The sequence below is a fragment of the Dermacentor silvarum genome, chromosome 3, assembly GCF_013339745.2.
Source record: "Dermacentor silvarum isolate Dsil-2018 chromosome 3, BIME_Dsil_1.4, whole genome shotgun sequence".
NCBI lineage: Eukaryota > Metazoa > Arthropoda > Arachnida > Ixodida > Ixodidae > Dermacentor > Dermacentor silvarum.
Window position 1 is genome coordinate 140,063,342 of NC_051156.1, and position 18,379 is coordinate 140,081,720.

General features: G+C 48.3%; 1 protein-coding gene across 2 annotated transcripts in view; it reads left to right on the forward strand.

Annotated features, from left to right (window-relative positions):
• The window catches only part of LOC119445830 (argininosuccinate lyase-like), a 45,238-nt gene that overhangs the window by 6,033 nt on the left and 20,826 nt on the right, over window positions 1-18,379 (forward strand). Inside the window, exons 3-5 of one of the 2 annotated variants that reach the window (XM_037710127.2) lie at window positions 10,882-10,968; window positions 11,611-11,694; window positions 13,031-13,090. In XM_037710127.2, coding sequence (XP_037566055.1) covers window positions 10,882-10,968; window positions 11,611-11,694; window positions 13,031-13,090 — 231 coding nt within the window. The remainder of the gene's footprint in view (window positions 1-10,881; window positions 10,969-11,610; window positions 11,695-13,030; window positions 13,091-18,379) is intronic. The other variant, XM_037710129.2, reaches the window with a different exon arrangement.

The window sequence follows — 18,379 nt, forward strand, 5'->3', positions numbered from 1 at the left end:
TGATACGTTCGTAAGTCTTAAATACTCCGGCGTGGCCACATTGCGGATCGTCGTGAAAAGAGGCACAGATTTGGGACCTCAAGCTGCGGGGAATGACTAGTAGCCATCTACGGCCTTCGGGAGCGTAGTTGCGTCGGTGGAGCAGCTGATCACGAATGGCGAAATGAACAGCTTGGCGTCGGAGGGATCGTGATACAGGGGTGGTCGATGACCCGGAAAGATAGGCGAAAAGAGAAGCGATCCACGGGTCACGGCGTTGTTCATTGCCAATCGAGTCAAGGTCAAGAGATGACAGGGGGTGAGCGCAAGCAGTTCCGCAGGCCGAGTCTGGAGGTAGAGGTGAACGGGACAGGGCGTCTGTGTCAGTGTGCTTGCGTCCGCAGCGGTAGACGACGCGAATATCGTACTCATGGATTCGGAGTGCCCAGCGTGCTAAGCGGCCAGATGGACCTTTCAACGTGGCGAGCCAACAAAGCGCATGGTGATCCGTTACTAGATCAAATGGGCGGCCGTATAAGTATGGGCGGAATTTGCCAAGCGCCCATAGAGCCAAGCACTCTTTTTCAGTCACGCTGTAATTGGCCTCCGCTTTAGTCAGCGTACGACTCGCATAGGTGACCACGTATTCGGAGTAGCCGGGCTTGCGTTGCGCGAGGACGGCACCAAGACCAACCCCGCTTGCGTCTGTATGTACCTCAGTAGCAGCTGTCGTGTCGAAATGGCGAAGAATAGGTGGAGAGGTAAGAAGACGACGCAGTGTAGCGAACGCGGCGTCGCATGCAGGAGACCAGGAGGAGAGGTCCGCGCCACCGCGTAGGAGCTGGGTCAAGGGCGACATGATCGATGCGAAATTGCGGACAAAGCGCCTGAAATATGAGCACAGGCCCACAAAACTGCGTAGTTCTTTGACGTTAGTAGGCTTCGGAAACTGAGCGACTGCACGAAGTTTCGCAGGGTCCGGTAGAACGCCGTGCTTGGACACGGTGTGGCCTAAGATTGTCAGCACCCGCGCGGCGAAGCGGCACTTCTTAAGGTTCAGTTGCAGGCCAGCGTTGGTGAGACACGACATGTTTAAGGCGAAGGAGGTGGGTCGGAAAGTCAGGCGAGAAAACCACGACATCGTCTAGGCAGTGGCGCACCGACGGGGGGGGGGGGGGGGGGGGATTCGGGGATTGTAACCCCCCCCCCCCCCTGAGGCCGACTTAACCCCCCCTTTTGTTTAACCCCTTTTCTTTCCTTACGCATTTGAGTACTGTAATTAAAATGTAAGACACGCAATCGTCTGCACACTCGCAAAAAGCGCATTTTTGGACAATTTCCCGTGAAGAAATCGAAATTAGTGCTGTTTAGATGGTACTGGCAAACTGTCAACCCCCCCCTGGCAGAGATCCTGGGTGCGCTACTGCGTCTAGGTAACAAAGACACATAGGCCACTTGAGGCCACGCAGCGTATTGTCCATGAGTCGTTCAAACGTTGCAGGTGCGTTGCGAAGTCCAAAGGACATCACGTTGAACTCGTATAGGCCGTCAGGTGTAATAAATGCCGTTTTCTGGCGATCGGCTTCAGCCATTGGAACCTGCCAGTAGCCAGAACGCAAGTCTAAGGACGAAAAGAATGGCGCGCCCTGAAGGCTGTCAAGGGCGTCGTCGATGCGCGGCAAAGGATAGACATCCTTGCGCGTGACCTTATTTAATCGACGGTAGTCAACGCAAAAGCGAATAGACCCGTCCTTCTTGCGCACGAGAACGACAGGAGATGCCCAGGGACTGTGGGATAGTTGGATAACGCCACGGCGTAGCATATCGTCGACTTGGTCGTTGATGACGCGACGCTCGTCGGTGGAGACGGGGTACGGTCGCTGACGTAACGGCTGGTATAAGCCGGTGTCAATGTAGTGCTGTACTTCCGACATTCGGCCCAATTGCGGCTGAGAAACATCGAAGGAATTTCTGAAGTGGTGTAGAAGCCGAAGAAGCTCGGAGTGTTCGGCAGGGGTGAGTGTCGTGGAGATGGAACTGGAAAACATGTCACTCGACGACTCTTCAAGCGTTGAAAGGGCGAGGAGTGCGTTCGAGTCAGTATGGAAAGATTCGTCGGGCACGGTAACAAAGAACGAAGAGTCAAGCTGTTCCACGCGGCCGAGACATTCGCCGACAAGCAACGTAACCGACGCAGAAAGTGGATTGTACACAAAAATATTGCTGATGCCAGCGGCGATGTCAAGCGTTGCAAAAGACAGTAGAACGGCTTTGCGACTCATAAAGATGTCAGATGGTGTAAAGAAGACCGTAGCATCGGTGACGGCATCGCAGACGACTGGGACAAGGGCAAAATAGCCAGGTGGAATGTCGGTGTCCTCACGCACGACCAGTTTAGGCGGCTGATCAAGAGCGTCGTGGGAAGGTGCGTCACATGCACAGCGGCGAAAATTCAACTTCAGCTCGTGCGCAGTCGATGACGGCATTATGACGGGACAAGAAGTCCTACCCAAGGATGACGTCATGTGAGCAGGCAGGAAGAACAATAAACTCGACAACATACAAAACGCCTTGTAAAAGCACACGGGCAGTACAGGCTGCTAGAGGTGTCACGTGCTGCGCTCTTACCGTGTGAAGCGACAGTCCAGACAGTGGCGTGGTCACCTTGCGCAGCGAACGGCAGAGTTTGGCGGCTATAACAGAAACGGCGGCACCCGTGTCCACAAGCGCAAAAGTAGAAATACCTTCGACAGATATTGCGACCATGTTAGCAGGAGAAGAGCGAGGACTCGGGCAGTTCGCAGATGGCGCAGTTCGTGCCTCGCGAACTGCGGCGCTTAGTTTTCCTGGTCGGAAGGTGCGGGTCGGCGACGAATTGGGGAGAGCGATCGTCGTCGACGAGGAGATGGGGAGCGGCGCGACGGAAATTCATGGAGGTCAGAAGAAACGTACCGCTGGGAGGGACCCGGGGCTGATTGGCGCATGGGCTGACTGCCATACTGGAACGGCCGGGCAGCGTCGTCGGGAGTTGGAAGGCGACGGCGGCAATAGCGAGCGACGTGTCCTGGCGTGCAGCAGGCGTAACAGATGGGACGATTGTCAGGCGTCCGCCATGGATTGCTGACTCTCGGCCCAGCCCAAGAAGCAGCGGGTGGTGCAGACTGTTGCAGAACCGAGAAAGGCGGCTGGGGAGGCCTACGCACTACCTGCGCATAGGTAGGAGGCACGGCAACAGGCTGCACTGCCTGCGCATATATACGTAAGAGGCGCGGCAGCAGGCTGCGCTGCCTGCGCATACGTAAGAGGTGTGGCGACAGGCTGCACTGGCTGCGTATAGGGAAGAGGCGCGGCCACAGGTGGCAGATGGTGAGTGACGGGAACAGCTTGAGCGATCTCTTCGGCAATGGCAGTGCGGAGCGTTGAAGGCAGACAAAAGGACGGCTCCTGAGTGAAGGGGACCAAGGAAAGTTGACGGGCAACCTCCTCGCGCACGAAGTCTTGAATCTGCTGAAGCAGTGGAGAGTGGTCGGAAACGGCAACCAGACTCGCTAGCGAGTCGGCGGTCGACAGAGGCTACCGAGTCAGGGCGCGTTGCTTCTTCAACTCTTCGTAGCTCTGGCATAACGTGACTACATCAGAAACGGTGCGCGGATTCCTGGCCAAAAGCATCTGGAATGCGCCGTCATCGATGCCTTCAAGGATGTGCTGAACTTTATCAGCTTCGGGCATGGTGGCGTTGACACGTTTACAAAGGTCGACGACGTCTTCAATGTAGCTAGTGAAATTTTCACCAGTCTGTGTGCACGGGCTCGCAATAACTGTTCAGCGCGTAGTTTGTGGACAGCAGGTCAACCAAAGACTTGAGTGAAAGACGTGTTGAAAGTTGACCATGTCGGGATGTCGACTTCGTGGTTATGGAACCAGAGTTGGGCAACGCCAGTAAGATTAAATATGACGTTGGTCAACTTCGCGACATCGTCCCACTTGTTGTGCGCGCTCACCCGTTCATACGCCGTAAACCAGTCCTCCACGTCCGTTTCATCTGTACCGCTGAAGACCTTCGGATCACGTAGCCGAGGAACACCGGCGCAGATGACGGGCTGGGGCGCAGGCGGGTCTGTGTTGTCGGTCATGATGGGCGGAAGCATTCGGGTTCGAAGCTCCAGGGTGCAAGCGGCGGGGGAATTCCAGCACCTCCATCAATTGAGAAGAGGTTTATTGGCGTAGTCCTTCAAGGACGCTTCGAGTTCCAAGAACGGCGAGGTAGCGTGGAGCACCGTCTCCAAAAGACACCAGCGACCAACAGCGCGAGCAGAGCGGGCCGAGCGTTGGCGATGCCGCTGGACGGAGGCGCGTCTTCTTCCTCACAATATATATATATATATATATATATATATATATATATATATATATATATATACGGACAAGGTTGAAGGTGAAGTAAAGATGGCGTCCAGAGGCTGCGGCTAGGGTGGCTAGATTAGCCACCCTACTGCGGCAGCTAACGTCTTCCTCCTCTTCTCCTTGCCCTGCTCATGCCGTAGCAATCCCCGATTGCCAGAGGAAGCCCGCTGGGCAAGTCCAAATCACTCGGGAAGCGTAGGGTGAAACCGCTTAAGACGAGCAACATGTACTAACTGGGTCCGGCTAGACCGACGACCAGCTGACGTCAAACGTGGCACCACGTACTATGTCAAGTCACTCAAGCGATCTACAATGACGAATGGGCCCGTGTACTGGGGTAAAAACTTTTCGCATAAGCCACGTTTGCGTTGCGGGGTCCACAATCACACAAAGTCTCCTTTAGCGTACTAGACAGACTGGCGTTGGCTGTCATAGCGCTCTTTCGATCGGTGTTGCGATGCCACAGTACGAAGACGAGCAATACGCCGGGCTACTTCGGCAATTAGACAAAGCGTCTTGGCAACAGAGTACTCGCTATGAAAGTCAAACGGTAGTATAGTGTCAATGCAGCTTAGCAGTGGACGTGCGTAAAGGAGATAAAAAGGACTGTAATCGGTCGTCTCATGCTTTGCAGTATTATAAGCATAGGTGATGAAGGGGAGTACGTCATCCCAGTCTCTGTGATCGGAAGGTACGTACATGGCCAGCATGTTAGTTAGAGTTTTGTTCATACGTTCTACAAGCCCATTTGTCTGAGGGTAATAAGGCATTGAATTGCGAACTGCAGAGACAAAGCAGTTCTTCTATGGCGTCCGCAACGAACTGACGACCGCGATCGCTAATAATGACCCCGGGGGGGGGACCATGCCGAAGCATAATGAATCGAAGCAAAACTTCACCTTCATAATAGGCAGTGGAGTATTTCGCAGAGACGCAGACTTTTCGGCGACCTTACCTCTATCGGCCGCGCCGGCTAGTATCCCGACGGCGGTGGTGACGTAGCACGTCGCCGTGGTGACGGTGAACGGCGTTGGCGACTAGTTGGGGGCGTCAGGCTGCGGTCTGAAGCTGGCGAACCACTCCTACTATATTGACGGAAGGTATTCCGGGGTGGCGCGCCTGTGGTGCGTGCAGTATCAGGGTCTGTCGGCCAGTGTTCGTCATAACTGTCACGTTCAAAATTAGGCCAAGCTGGTGGTGGGCCATATGTTGTTGTCTGTCGGCGCCGGCGACAAAAACGAACAATGTGTCCTTGAGGCGCCACAGCTGTAAAACACAGGAGATGCGCGACCGACGTTGTAAGCCTGGGGGTCAATCCTAGGAAGCTGCGAATAATAAACGCGATCTTCCGAATGCCGATTCGCGGTGGTAGCTCGACGAGTGCGTTGATCGTGCGTCATGTCGTCGGGAAAGGAACGTCGGTGCTGTCGGTGCTGTCGCAGCTGATCGACTCGAGAGACTGCAACGCCTGGCATGGCAGACAATGCGGACACAGCAGATGCATGTTCTTGAGGTTGGTTGGAAGCGCAACCAAGCTGTTCGACATCCGCCCCTTTGGTGTGTCGTTCAAGTTTTTCGCGGACAATTTGCCTTATAGTTGCCGCAAGGTCAAATTGAAAACTTAGCTGTCGTTATCGTCAACGCTTGCCACCGTTGTGACATTCGCTAACCTGCCGAACTTTGGCGTGATACGGCGCAGATTCAAGGCCTCAAATGTGCGGCAATGCTTGATGAGGTCGGCGACCGAGACGAGACTCTCTTCTCGATTAAATTCGGCTATGCATCCTCGGCATTGCCTTTGAGAATGTGTCCAACTTTGTCCTCTTCGGACATTCGAGGATTGACCGTTTTGCAAAGCTTCAGGATCGTCTCTGTGTACGTAGTACAGGTCTCACCTGGGACTTGAGCGCGCTGAAGCAATGTCTGCTCCGCCCGCTTCATTTTCGTGGTGGAATCGCCAAAACACTCTGTGAGGTCAATAACGAAGCTGTCCCACGTTGTGAAGGTATCTTCATGGTTCTCGAACCACACTAGCGCAATGTCTGTGAGGAACAGGACGACATTGTCGAGCTGAGCCGTGGAGTTCCAGCCGCTGTACTTGCTCACACGCTTGCAGTAGATGAGCCATTCCTCTACGTCCTCGCCGAATTTTCATGAGAAAGGGCGATATAGGCTCCATCTGATGCATCCAGGCGCCGGTTGTTTGCACTAGAGCAGCCAGAGAAGGCTGTTGGTCGCCGCTGTGGGACATCGGGATCTCAAGTGGTGTCGGAGGCAGTCGAGCGAAGCGTCGGCTTCGGCGTGGCACTTGCTGCAGCAGCTCCGTCGTCTTGGTCGAAGTACCCAGCACCTCCACCACAAAACTGTTACGGTTAATGTTCAACCGGCTTTATTTAAAGGACGAGGTTGATGGTGAAGTAAAGATAGCGTTGTTGTTGTAGCCTATCACGCATGTGGCTCCTACCCTCGGTGGGGGATTGGCCAAGAAATGGATGAATTATTCCAAATTAATATGGAGGCTAAATTTCCGAATATCTATGGAATTAGTATTGAACAGCGTAGAATTATATGTTAAAGTAAATCAGGAAAGTCATATCGAATGAGTAATAATTAATTTAAAAGTACAAAAAAGATAGAATTTAGCAGCGTATTCGTTTGGATTCTGTTAGAAACGTTTGGACAGCGAAGCAAGCATCCCTGTGGCTGAATCCCAAAGTGGACGCGCCGAACGAAAGAATATTAGGTTCTCTTAAGTCCAGGCCAAGCCTTCGAAAAGTTATTTCCAACAATCGTTTTCTTGCCGCAGTAAAGCGGCGACAAGATAGAAGAAAGTGATGTATCGTCTCTTCCTCGTTACAGTGAGTGAGTACGAACTTTATTTAGGTCCTGAGGAGAAAGAATTAAAGCGGGGCCGGAGGCCCCGCCAATCTATCCGGTGGCTCCACCCAGGTCGGGGCCGGTAGACATAGTCCTTCGGCGACGGCCCGGGCCCTCTGGACAGCCTTGAGCTGAGCGATGAGCTCTGTACTTCTGAGCGCTGAGTCCCAGGAGGACTGGTCAGGAAAGTCCGTGCCCGCGTTGGCAGGGCACAGCCAGAGCATGTGTTCGAAGTTGTTGTATTCGTGGCCGCAGTGTGGGCATGCAGTAGGAAAGTCTGGATTGATCCTGCTTAGTGTTGTTGGTGTGATGTATGTCCTAGTCTGCAACTGTCTGTAAGTGACGGCCTGTGCTTTCTTGAGGTTTTGGTGAGGAGGAGGAAAAATTCTTCGTGCTAGCCTATGATTTGAAGTGATTTCGTGGTATGATACAAGCGGGTCTTTGTTGTCAAAACGAGCAGAGGGGGGGGGGAACCAAACCCGACCTGTCTCAGTAGAAATTTAGGGAGGGAATACGGCAACGTAATTTGGTGAGAGAGACCTCAAGCATCGTTGTGTTACAGGATTCGCTACGCCAGGGAAATGTCAGGTGCTTATAATCTGGAGAAGCAGTCAGAACTGGGTTTGATAAGGCTTTTTCTAATTGATCGCATCTGAAATCTAGCCCCAGAGGCTGCGCCAGCTAACGACTTCTCCTCGTCTCCTTGCCCGGCTCATGCCGTAGCAATATATATATATATATATATATATATATATATATATATATATATATATATAGTAGTAACTGGATTTTTCAATGGGCCAAGCGTATTTAGGAAAGTCAGAAGCACAACTTCGCGGTTATCTTAGGTTTAATATTTTCCCAACAGTTTCGGTCGGTGGACCGACCTTTTTCAAGGGATACAGGAAAATCTTGCAACAGTCTTTTTATATCTTCAGGCAGAGAAAGAAGGCGCCAAAAAAAGGTGAGAAAGGAGAGATAGAGAGATATATGACAAAGTTGAACATGCAAAAAAAAGAAAGAAAGAAAAAAAAAAAGAATGGAGAGTTAAAGGAAAGACCCCAAGACCTGGTCGTGCCAGACAAAGCAGAGGGCAAGGTCGCTGTTAAGCGTGTTTCACATGCACAATTGACGGACACGCCTGTCAAGTTAAGTTGAACATGCAAAAAAAAAAAAAGGGAGGGAGGGAGGGAGGGAGAGTTAAAGGTAAGACACCAAGACCTGGTCCTGCCTGACAAAGCAAAGGGCAAGGTCGCTGTTAAGCGTGTTTCACATGCACAATTGATGGACACGCCTGTCATGTTAAAAAAAGGAGAGAGAGAGAGAGAGAGTTAAAGGAAAGACACCAAGACCTGGTCGTGCCAGACGAAGCTTAGGGCAAGGTCGCTGGTAAGCGTCTTACACATGCACAATTGGCAGACACGCCTGTCATGTTAAGTTGAGCATGGAAAAAAAAAAAGAAAAAAAAAAGAAAAGAAAAAAAAAGAGGGAGAGTTAAAAGAAAGAGAGTTAAGGGAAAGACACCAAGACCTGGTCGTGCCAGACAAAGTAAAGGGCGAAAGACGAGAAACACGAAAGAAGAAGAAATAACCTGCAAATGTAGTAACAGCGTGGCGAAATCAGCATGAAATTGAAAAGCAAGGGCAAAACACGAAAAACACGAAATACGAAGAAGCAGCCTGCAAATATGACAGTAACAGCCTGGCGAAATCAGCATGAAGTTGAAATTGAAAAGCAAGGGCAAAACACGAGAAACACGAAACAAGAAGAAATAACCTGCAAATATAATAGTAACAGCGTGGCAAAATAAGCATGAAATTAAAAAGCAAGGCACAATAATGTGGGTGGTTCGGTCCGCTCCCCCACTGCGGTAGTGGGCATTCTTTCGACATCACACACGTGTTCGGCTTGCCCATGCGGGGATTAAGTTCTGATTTTAGCTAATTTAACTTATGGACAAAGAAACGAGAGGTTTCCCATGTGTTCATTTATGCCGTGCGTGATTGTTCTAAATTTGTGGATAAAATATGACTCTCTTTGTTCCCGTTCACGAGAAGAGCGGAAGCCTGACTGGAGAAGAGTGACACGTATTTTATCAAATGAATGCTCAGGCAGACTGATATGCTTTGAGAATGGGAGATGTGGTAGTGCGCGGGTGTGAGCTCTGTGGTTGTTTAGACGGAGTCTGAACGCGGTTCCAGTCTGGCCTATATACTGTTGGTCGCAGACTTCACAATGGAGCATGTAGATCACATTGCTGCTGTCACAATTTAGAGGTTCCTTAATTTTGAATGCGAAATCAGAGGAAGTAGCCTTAGCAAGACAGGTTGAAGTCATGTGCTTACAGACCTTGCAGCGGGGTTTACCACAAGGTCTGCAGCCTGATTCTATGTTTTGAACCGTGGTTGTCCTAGCTCTGACGAGGATATCTCTTAGATTTATTCCCCGGCGATAGACAACTCGGGGTGGCTCTGTGAAAATTGAAGACAAACGTGTGCTCTGCTGAATTATATTAAAGTGTTTGGCTAGGATGTTGTTCACGTGCGGTAATGTAGATGAGTAGGTGAGGATAAGGTTGGTTTGGTTTTTCGGATGGCGGGGCTTTGAGCCAGTCAAAATTTCATTTCTGTCTAAGGCTTGTGCTCGGCTTATAGCATCATCAACAATACGTTCCGGGTAGTGCTTCGCCACCAGGGCCGTTCTGAGTTCCTTTGCATGACATTGGAAGTCTTTCTCGTCAGAGCAGATGCGGCGGTATCGGTGGGCCTGTGAATATATATATATATATATATATATATATATATATATATATATATATATATACAGGATAGGAATAAAGTTTATTTGTCCAACGGTATATATATATATATATATATATATATATATATATATATATATTATTTGGCAAACATCAAGTGCCGTGGTATTACGCTTGTGGCAATAACACTAAACGCGCATGTGGTGACGTGCTGTTGTCTTGTTTCTATATTGTCATTGTCATGGTGCACAAAATGCGTTCACGGTATGGAAGCTAAATTTAACTGCGGACCACACTGCATGCTTCTTCACTAAGCGGCTGCTAAAGTTGCGATTAGCAACGGCATTTGCCAGCATCCTATGCGCGCGTAGGAGCGTCGTTTTGAAGACCGATACGTACAAGGACTGCGCAGATTTCACTTCCATTGCAGGAGTGCGAGAGGAAACCGCAGGCGGCCAAATTAATTCGGAGCCCTCTTTGGAACGTTGTAAAGCGCACCGAAAGACAAAGAAATCACAGGACAGAGCACTCATGAGGAACGCTAAAAGGGGGACGCCTATATGAGGGACGCCCCTACAGTACATTTCTTACAATATCTCTACTGTGCAATTTCGGGACGTTAAACCTTATAATTTAAATAAGTGGATTTTTTTTTGCATTGCGTATATGGGAAACCAACCATGGGTTCGCACATTGCTGCTAATCTGTCCGGAAATTCAGCTTAACCGGTTTCGTCGATCTTAACGGCAGACTACTGCATGTTTCTCTTATCCTTGGTTCCATTGTCCATTGAGCTGATGTAGTCGTAACTAACAAAAAAAAAAAACATATGGGGCCCTCGGTTCTCTTCTCGTTCATTACAGGGAAGCAAGGCGTACGCCGAAGCGTTGAAATGCGCAGGAATCATTACGTCACAAGAGGCGGACACCCTTCGTCGTGGCCTGACCGAAGTACGTAAGAGGGCGCGCTTAGGGCGGAGCCGGGCGAAAGGATGCAAAGCGTAACTGTGCCGTTCGACAATATGCAAATGTCTAAACACGTCTACCGATAGCGAGCGTTAAACTTAAAGTGACACTAAGAAGAAAAATGATTTCACCTGGATTAGTACACTACCCTTGCACTATACCAAAAACGCCACGCATGCCGCCAGAAAGAAAAGGGTTGGTAGAAGCCAGAAAATACGCATGAAGGAAAAACTGGTGGCGAAGCCGCCTAAAAGTTTCCGCACCAGCTCGTCATGACGTCATTGACTTTTACGGTGTCTGCTAGGACCTAAGTAATTGTTTATCGCAAAAATGGAATGGACTGAATTCTGATATGCATGAGCCAAAAATTGATCATGGCATGTTTCCGGAAATGCGAAAAAAGATCAGTTAAAATGCATGACGTCACACTGCTTTATCGGCGCTGGCGTTTCGGCACGAAATTTATAATTAAAGAAAATGAACTTTCACGTGCAATTTCTCTTCTAATAACCAACTTATAATGGCAAAATTAAAAAGAAAACATTTTTTGGCGAATACGTTGTTATTCAAATTTGATTTAGTGTTTGTGTTTAGTGGATCCCTTTGATTCAAATTCTCATATTCCAGGTGCGAGACGAATGGTCGTCGGGAAAGTTCGTGGTTACTCGGGACGACGAAGACATTCATTCTGCGAATGAACGTCGATTAAAGGTAAACAAATAATTCCTACGGTGAAAATTTTCAATATCCTTTTCCAGTGAAACAGAATGAATGCGCCTGAGAGCAGAGCCGTTAAAAGAAAAGGGAAAAAGAATAAGATATACGTGATCATATTTAAGTTTTACAGAATTTTTAAGAATCGCCTGTTGCAGATAACATAATTCCAGTCCTCGAGTTGGATAATTCAGAGAGGCGGACATTTACTTGCACGATAAATCGAAACATATATTCAACTAAATAACAAAAATTCACTAATTAACTTCTCAATTAATTACTATACGGCACACATTGCAATTTACGAATGGTATAGTCGGTGAGCTTAAAAGGCATATCCAATTGGAATTATTTTCAGAATGACGCCAGTGTGGAGATATGCGCCATCAAACTAGCTGTGAAAATACACTGTTGGCCTACTTACTTTTTTTTAAACAAAACATTCTTTTATGCGCTGAAGCACAAAAGTAACTGGAACGCCCCTGTATTTCGTCCCACACTTTGGTAAATAATATCTCGAAACTGGTGTCATCCTGGTAATTCATTTCAAGTGGATACTTCTTGCAAGATCACCGGCTACAATTCGTAAATTGCAATATATGTCATAAAGTAATTAAGAAATTGACTAGAGAGCTTTTGTTAAATAGTTGAATATTTGTTTTGATTTCTCGTGCAAGTTGAATGTCCACATCTCTGAATAATCCAGTTCACTGACTACAAAAGTATTTGAGCTGTTGTCTACAACAGGCGATTTTTTTTTTTTGAAATTCCGTAAAGGTTAAAAATGATCACCCCGTATAGTGAAAGTGAGAAACCACAGATGTTCGTGATATATACGACTTAAACTATAGTGCATGCCTATGTAATATACATTTAGCTTACAGGATTGTTATCCAATTGCCATTTGTGAATAGTTAAAGCCATTAAAAACTTGCAGAAACCCAGTTGCTACAAAATAGACACACACATGTTATCCCACCGGTACCTTGGCGAAAGTTGGCGGTGGAGTACAGACTGAATAATAAAGTATATTCTGACTGAATATACTTTATAGCATATTCGTATTAGTGGTATATACAGACTGAACAATAAAGGAATCACTGTGCTGATTTCGCCTCCTTGTGTGAAAACTTAAGAACAATTTTTGTTTACAGTTGACGAACGCACCGATGGAAGCCTAACTCTGATTTTTCCGTCAGGAGTGAGTTGCTAAAATAACCTGCAATTTTGCTCCCAAATAGACTCTAGACCTTTAGCTCTATAACCATCGATAGCCAAAGTCTAAATCTGGCAGCTTTATTTCTATTGGTCAATAAAATTTATTGCTTCGCAGGAAATCGTTGGTCATGAGATCGGTGGCAAACTGCACACGGGTCGCAGCCGGAACGATCAGGTAATCATACTCGCGGACAACGTTCTTTCAAAAAAAAAAAAACAAAAAAAAAAACACCTGCGCTTCTGAAAATAGTTCCAAAGCCTTACTCGCGTTAGCTGAAGCTGGACAATAGAAAACACAAACGTTTTATATCTGATTACCGCAAGACGTAAAATACACCATTCAAGTAATAAATGACTTCAAGCCGCGCGACTGGCCGCTCGAGGCACTTTGCATGGATTCGCGGGGTTCTTTGACGCTTGGAAAAAACACTTTTACGTAGCACGTATTGTGCAACAGAAAGCTGTATCGTTTTTTTTTTTTTTTTTTTTTAAATCGGGAGCAGGGGGGAAATATGGCCGCGATAGCCGCAGTGATAGCACGTGGGACGTGACGGACGCCAAGGCGGGTAGTACAGGGTGCTAGGTGCTCCGGGAGTCAGTGCAGTCAGATGGGCCGATGAAAGCTCGGGCGGCATTGACGGGATGTTCACTGGAGGCGCAGCAGCAGCCCACGCGTACGTTGTTAGCGGCACCGTTGAGTTGACGTTGCCTGGAGGCGCGGCAGCAACTTCCGCGTACGAGAGACGGAGGGTTGCACGCGCGCAGAGCAGGACAAGGACGCCAGTTCATCCCTGATGACGTCACGCAAGGCCGCGCCAGAAGGCGGACTGGGGCACACTGACGGTGACGACAAGCCCATTGATTGTAATTCTTCGCGTATCATGATACGCAGATATGGGTCCGCCGTAGAAGAATATTCGCCAACGTCCGGCTGAAGGCGAACAGACTCAAGTTCGTCCAGGTGCCGACACGTGGTGACGATGTCAGCGATTGTAGCGGGGTTCTTGATGGCAAAGGTATTGAAGGCCACTGATGTAATGCCTTTCAGAATGTGGCGTACTTTGTCTGACTGCGACATAGATTAACTCACACGGTGGCAAAGCGCAAGAACATCCTCGATATATACGATGTGCAAGACTCGCCTGGCTGCTGTTGGCGAGTATCGAGTTTTCTTTGCGATAGTAGAACGAACCGCCGGTGCACCAAATACTTGGCAGAGCTGCTGCTTGAAGGCAGCCCAGTCAGTAAAGTATACCTCGTGGTTGAAGAACCATGTCTTCGCCACAACCGTCAGGTAGAAGGAGACGTGGCGGAGCTTGAGGGGGTCGTCCCAACGATTAGCGGAACTTACTCGCTCGCAGTCGTCCAGCCAGTCCTCCACATCTTCCCCACGAAGACCAGCGAAGAGATGGGGGTCACGCTGGTGGCTGCTCAGGTTGTAAAGGGTGGCTGGTAGTTTTAAAACGGTAGCGGTAGAAGTGGAAGGTGGTTCGTCCTAAGACATGCTAGCGGACAGTGGGCGCAACCGGCGGCCTGAACGAAGAAGGGGGTAGACTGAGCGGGCAGAGGACTCAGAATCGAAGAGCTACCTCCCCCACGTATGGCCTCTCCGTTGGCACGACGTTTATTCGGCCCGAGTACTCGGCCAAGGTAGATATACCTGCAGTAGCGAAGCTTCCATAGAAGCCCATACGTTCAAAACATGGCGGTTCATCGGCGGTTCATGAGGCTTAGCGCCATCTGTGTGAGGAGGGAACACTTCCGGTGGAAGAAAAAATAATGTGACGTTATATACGTTAAAAACAGAAGTGACGTCATTTTGTTCTCAAAGGCGGGAAATTTGTTTTCGGAGGCCTGCCATTACAGTTGTATACTCAAATGCCCCGTCACACGACTTCAATGGCGTTCCGAGTATTCAGTACGGAAAGCGATGCAGGAAAAGGTCAGAGCTACGGGTGTCGAAATCGCATCCCTGCAGAGAACATACTTTCTTTGGAGGCCGCCGAACGCTTTGGGCGTAGCGGGCTCGTCCTTTCGTCGGGCGCCAAGCCCGTCGGCCAGCGCTGTCGCACGAAAACGACTCAATTAAACAATTATCTGGCGGTCGCAACTTAGTGCTTTTGCCTGAACAGGTTAAGAAAGAATGAAACTACCCGCGTCACCAAATTTAGATAAACGTCAGCAAGCAAAACACAACATGTGAGGGGGGCGTATTCTAACAGGTGAACTTTACGAGCGCGCCTTTCTGCACACTTCAAGAGCTGCATTGCATTGAAAGTGATAGCGGCGTGAACGCCCGCCGCTATCGACGGGCGCTCTTGCGGTGGGCGCTGAAAAAAGGTATTTATTAATAATGACCAAGTAAAACCAAATCGTCTCTTCTTTTCTCGCCATGAGTATATAAAATTGATTACGAACTTTATTTTCGTTGAATGAATCTAACTGTGTCTCTCTTTATTTATAAAACGCTTTTTTTTTATTTCGCAATGTTTGTTCCCTCCAAACATAGTCGCGCTTCAATCGCTGCTTCCATAACCACCCTTGCTGATGTCGGTGACAATTCGTTCTGAACCGCTTTTCGCCCGAAGCTTCGCGACCTACGTGGATCGACCTTGACTCGGCAGTGAACCAGCAAAGACACACACACGATGATGATGATCACACAGAACTCAAGATGAGGATTGAGCAATGTAGGATGATGATGATAATATACAGACGAAGAAGACGTGCGTAATAAACGCCCAAAGTACTCACTCTTACGATATCTTGCTACGCAATATGTAGCACTTGTAAAAAATATATAATAAAGTAACGTATATAAACTTCACGCAGACATCTCGTAGGGGTCTTTTAATTCTATATTTGTCTCTTCGGCTGTATAAAATCAGTAGACTATCTATAGGCAAAAGCCTGTGAGTCGACATTTATTCCCGTCCATTCGGAACCCTCAGACCACCGAACAAGTCACTTGCGAAAAGACTGTAGGCATTAGTCGGCAAGAAGTGCTAGGCCTAGAAGTTGTCCACGGACAACATATACAGGGTGTCCCAACTACCATGCATCAAGATTAAAAAAAATCGCAATTGCGTTACTCGAAGAAAACCTATAGCGCATATTTCCAGTACAGTGGAGTAGCCGCCAGTAATGTTTTCGTCACTGAGATTTAATTAGGCAATTGTAATTAATTATCTAACTCGATAAGTACTGTCCTAATTATGAAAGTGTCAATGAGAAAATTGTAGAGCAACATAAAAAATGAGCCATTCCACTCTGTGAAGGTGGATGACCAACGAAGCTGTTTAGCACATGACACTGAGGTGACACATAATTTTGAACAGAGGTACGAACACATTTATTGTCTTGATCGGTGGTCATCGTGACGATAGGTTACGCACACACATTCTCGTATCACCTCAGTTATTATTATATTAATCCCATCATATTCGCGTATAGTCCGGACTCCCAAGGAGCAACGCGCCTACGAGAATGCAATCGTCGCAGGCGGGCGGCAAACGCCACCGATGAAGATCGTGCACAAAACGCCAAGCGAACGGCAACTTGTATTTCAACCACGCGGTGACGACGGGACCACCGCCCCGAGGAGCCGGAGGAAACTAGATACGCCTGACGTTTCGACGGCACCGCCACCACGGGAGAGTGGAAGGAAAGGAAACTAGATACGCAAGCGCTTGGAACGCCGACAAAGAGAGGGCGATGCGAACGCAGACATGCAGGGGCGGATCCAGGTTTTTTCTGAAGGGGGGGGGGGGGGGGTCAGCTTCTGTCAATGATGATGATGATGATGATAGTAGCCTTTCTCATTAACCGAAATGCACCGTTTCTGCTCACAATAAACCCGCGTTTTATACGGCTAGAGCAACACCTGTAGCCCGCCGTGGTGGCTCAGTCAGCTCAGGTGTTGCGCTGCTGAGCACGAGATCGCGGGATCGAATCCCGGCCGCGGCGGCGGCATTTCGATGGAGGCGAAATGCAAAAACGCCCGTGTGCTTGCGTTGTAGTGCACGTTTAAGAACACCAGGTTGGCAGAATTAATCCGGAGCCTTCCACTACGGCGTGCCTCATAATCAGAACTGGTTTGGGCACGTAAAACCCCAGAAAGAGGAAGAAGCCCTATAGCGAAGCCAGGTATCGGTTTCTCCGAGCATAAAGGAAAAGGACGTTACCCAATACAGCCATGTGCTTGGCGGCTGTGCCTGATAATACAGGGTGTTCAAAACTAAGATTTATGGTTTTCTTAAAATTAGGCACTGGGAGGCACGCAAAGACCACCTGTGCTAATAACTTATGTGGCCAGGTGGGCACAAAGTGAGAGGATAATTATCGCTGTGAGCAGCCGAATTCACTTAAGTTGAACAATTATTTTTTTGTCGACTGCAGTAAGTGGGTATGTTTGTATTGAAAATTTAGAGACAGTAGTGTTTCTACACAGTATCGGTGGAAGAATTATTCTAGCGTGTTCGTGCTCCGAGATATCCGACTCCAAATTTCTATTGTCGTACTGCGAAGAGTTATGGAATCGACGCGGGAGTGGTTTATGCTTTGCTTTGCTGTGGAAGGGAGGCATTTTGAACGTTTTTAGGACATTGACATCCTGATGGGTGAAGTGTTGTCATGAGATTCGTGCATGACAACATCAAACTTAAAACGGCAGTATATATGAAATATTCGTTGGCATAGCTAAAAAGGTTTCTGTTGTTGATGGTGTAGTTGTTGCTTTTGATTTCAATAAAACTTACAATACTTGGAAATCAGCAGTCACTTTATTTGCGTAGCGCAGGAAATGACCATGCCCGGTCGTCTAGTCACCATTAAGCACGCGCATTGCCCTCCGGCTTCTCCGCTCGCGCCATTATCTCGGCATGGCAGCTGCCGCCAGCTTTACAGGCTGCGCAGTCGCGTGTTATGACAGCGGTTACGCGTTCTTCGATTTCTTTTATTGCGCCAGCCGTCAGGGGAAGGGGGACAGTTATTATCTTTACCAATGCCTCCGCCGCGTTGTCAGACTAAACGCCGCACCCAACAGCCGCGTCACATCATGGAGGAGCTTTGCGCCAATCCTCACTCTCTTGCATGCGTAATCATGCGAACGACAATTAAAATTTGGAGTTGGATATCTCGGAGAATAGACATGCTAGAAGAATTCTATTAAGCGAAACTGTGTAGAAACACGGCTGCCTCTAACTTTTCAATACAAACATACACACTTACTGCAGCCGATAAATAGTTAATTATTCAATTTTATATGTAATATTCGGCTGCTGACAGCAATAATTATTATCTCACTTTGTGTCCCCATGGCCACATAACTTATTTGCCCAGGTGGTCTTTACGTGCCTCCCAGTGCCTAATTTCAAGAACACCATAAAGCTTAATTTTGAACACCCGGTATATCTAGCCTGTATTGTTTCTTAAAATAAAATTTGGGATGATCTGTCGCAGGTTT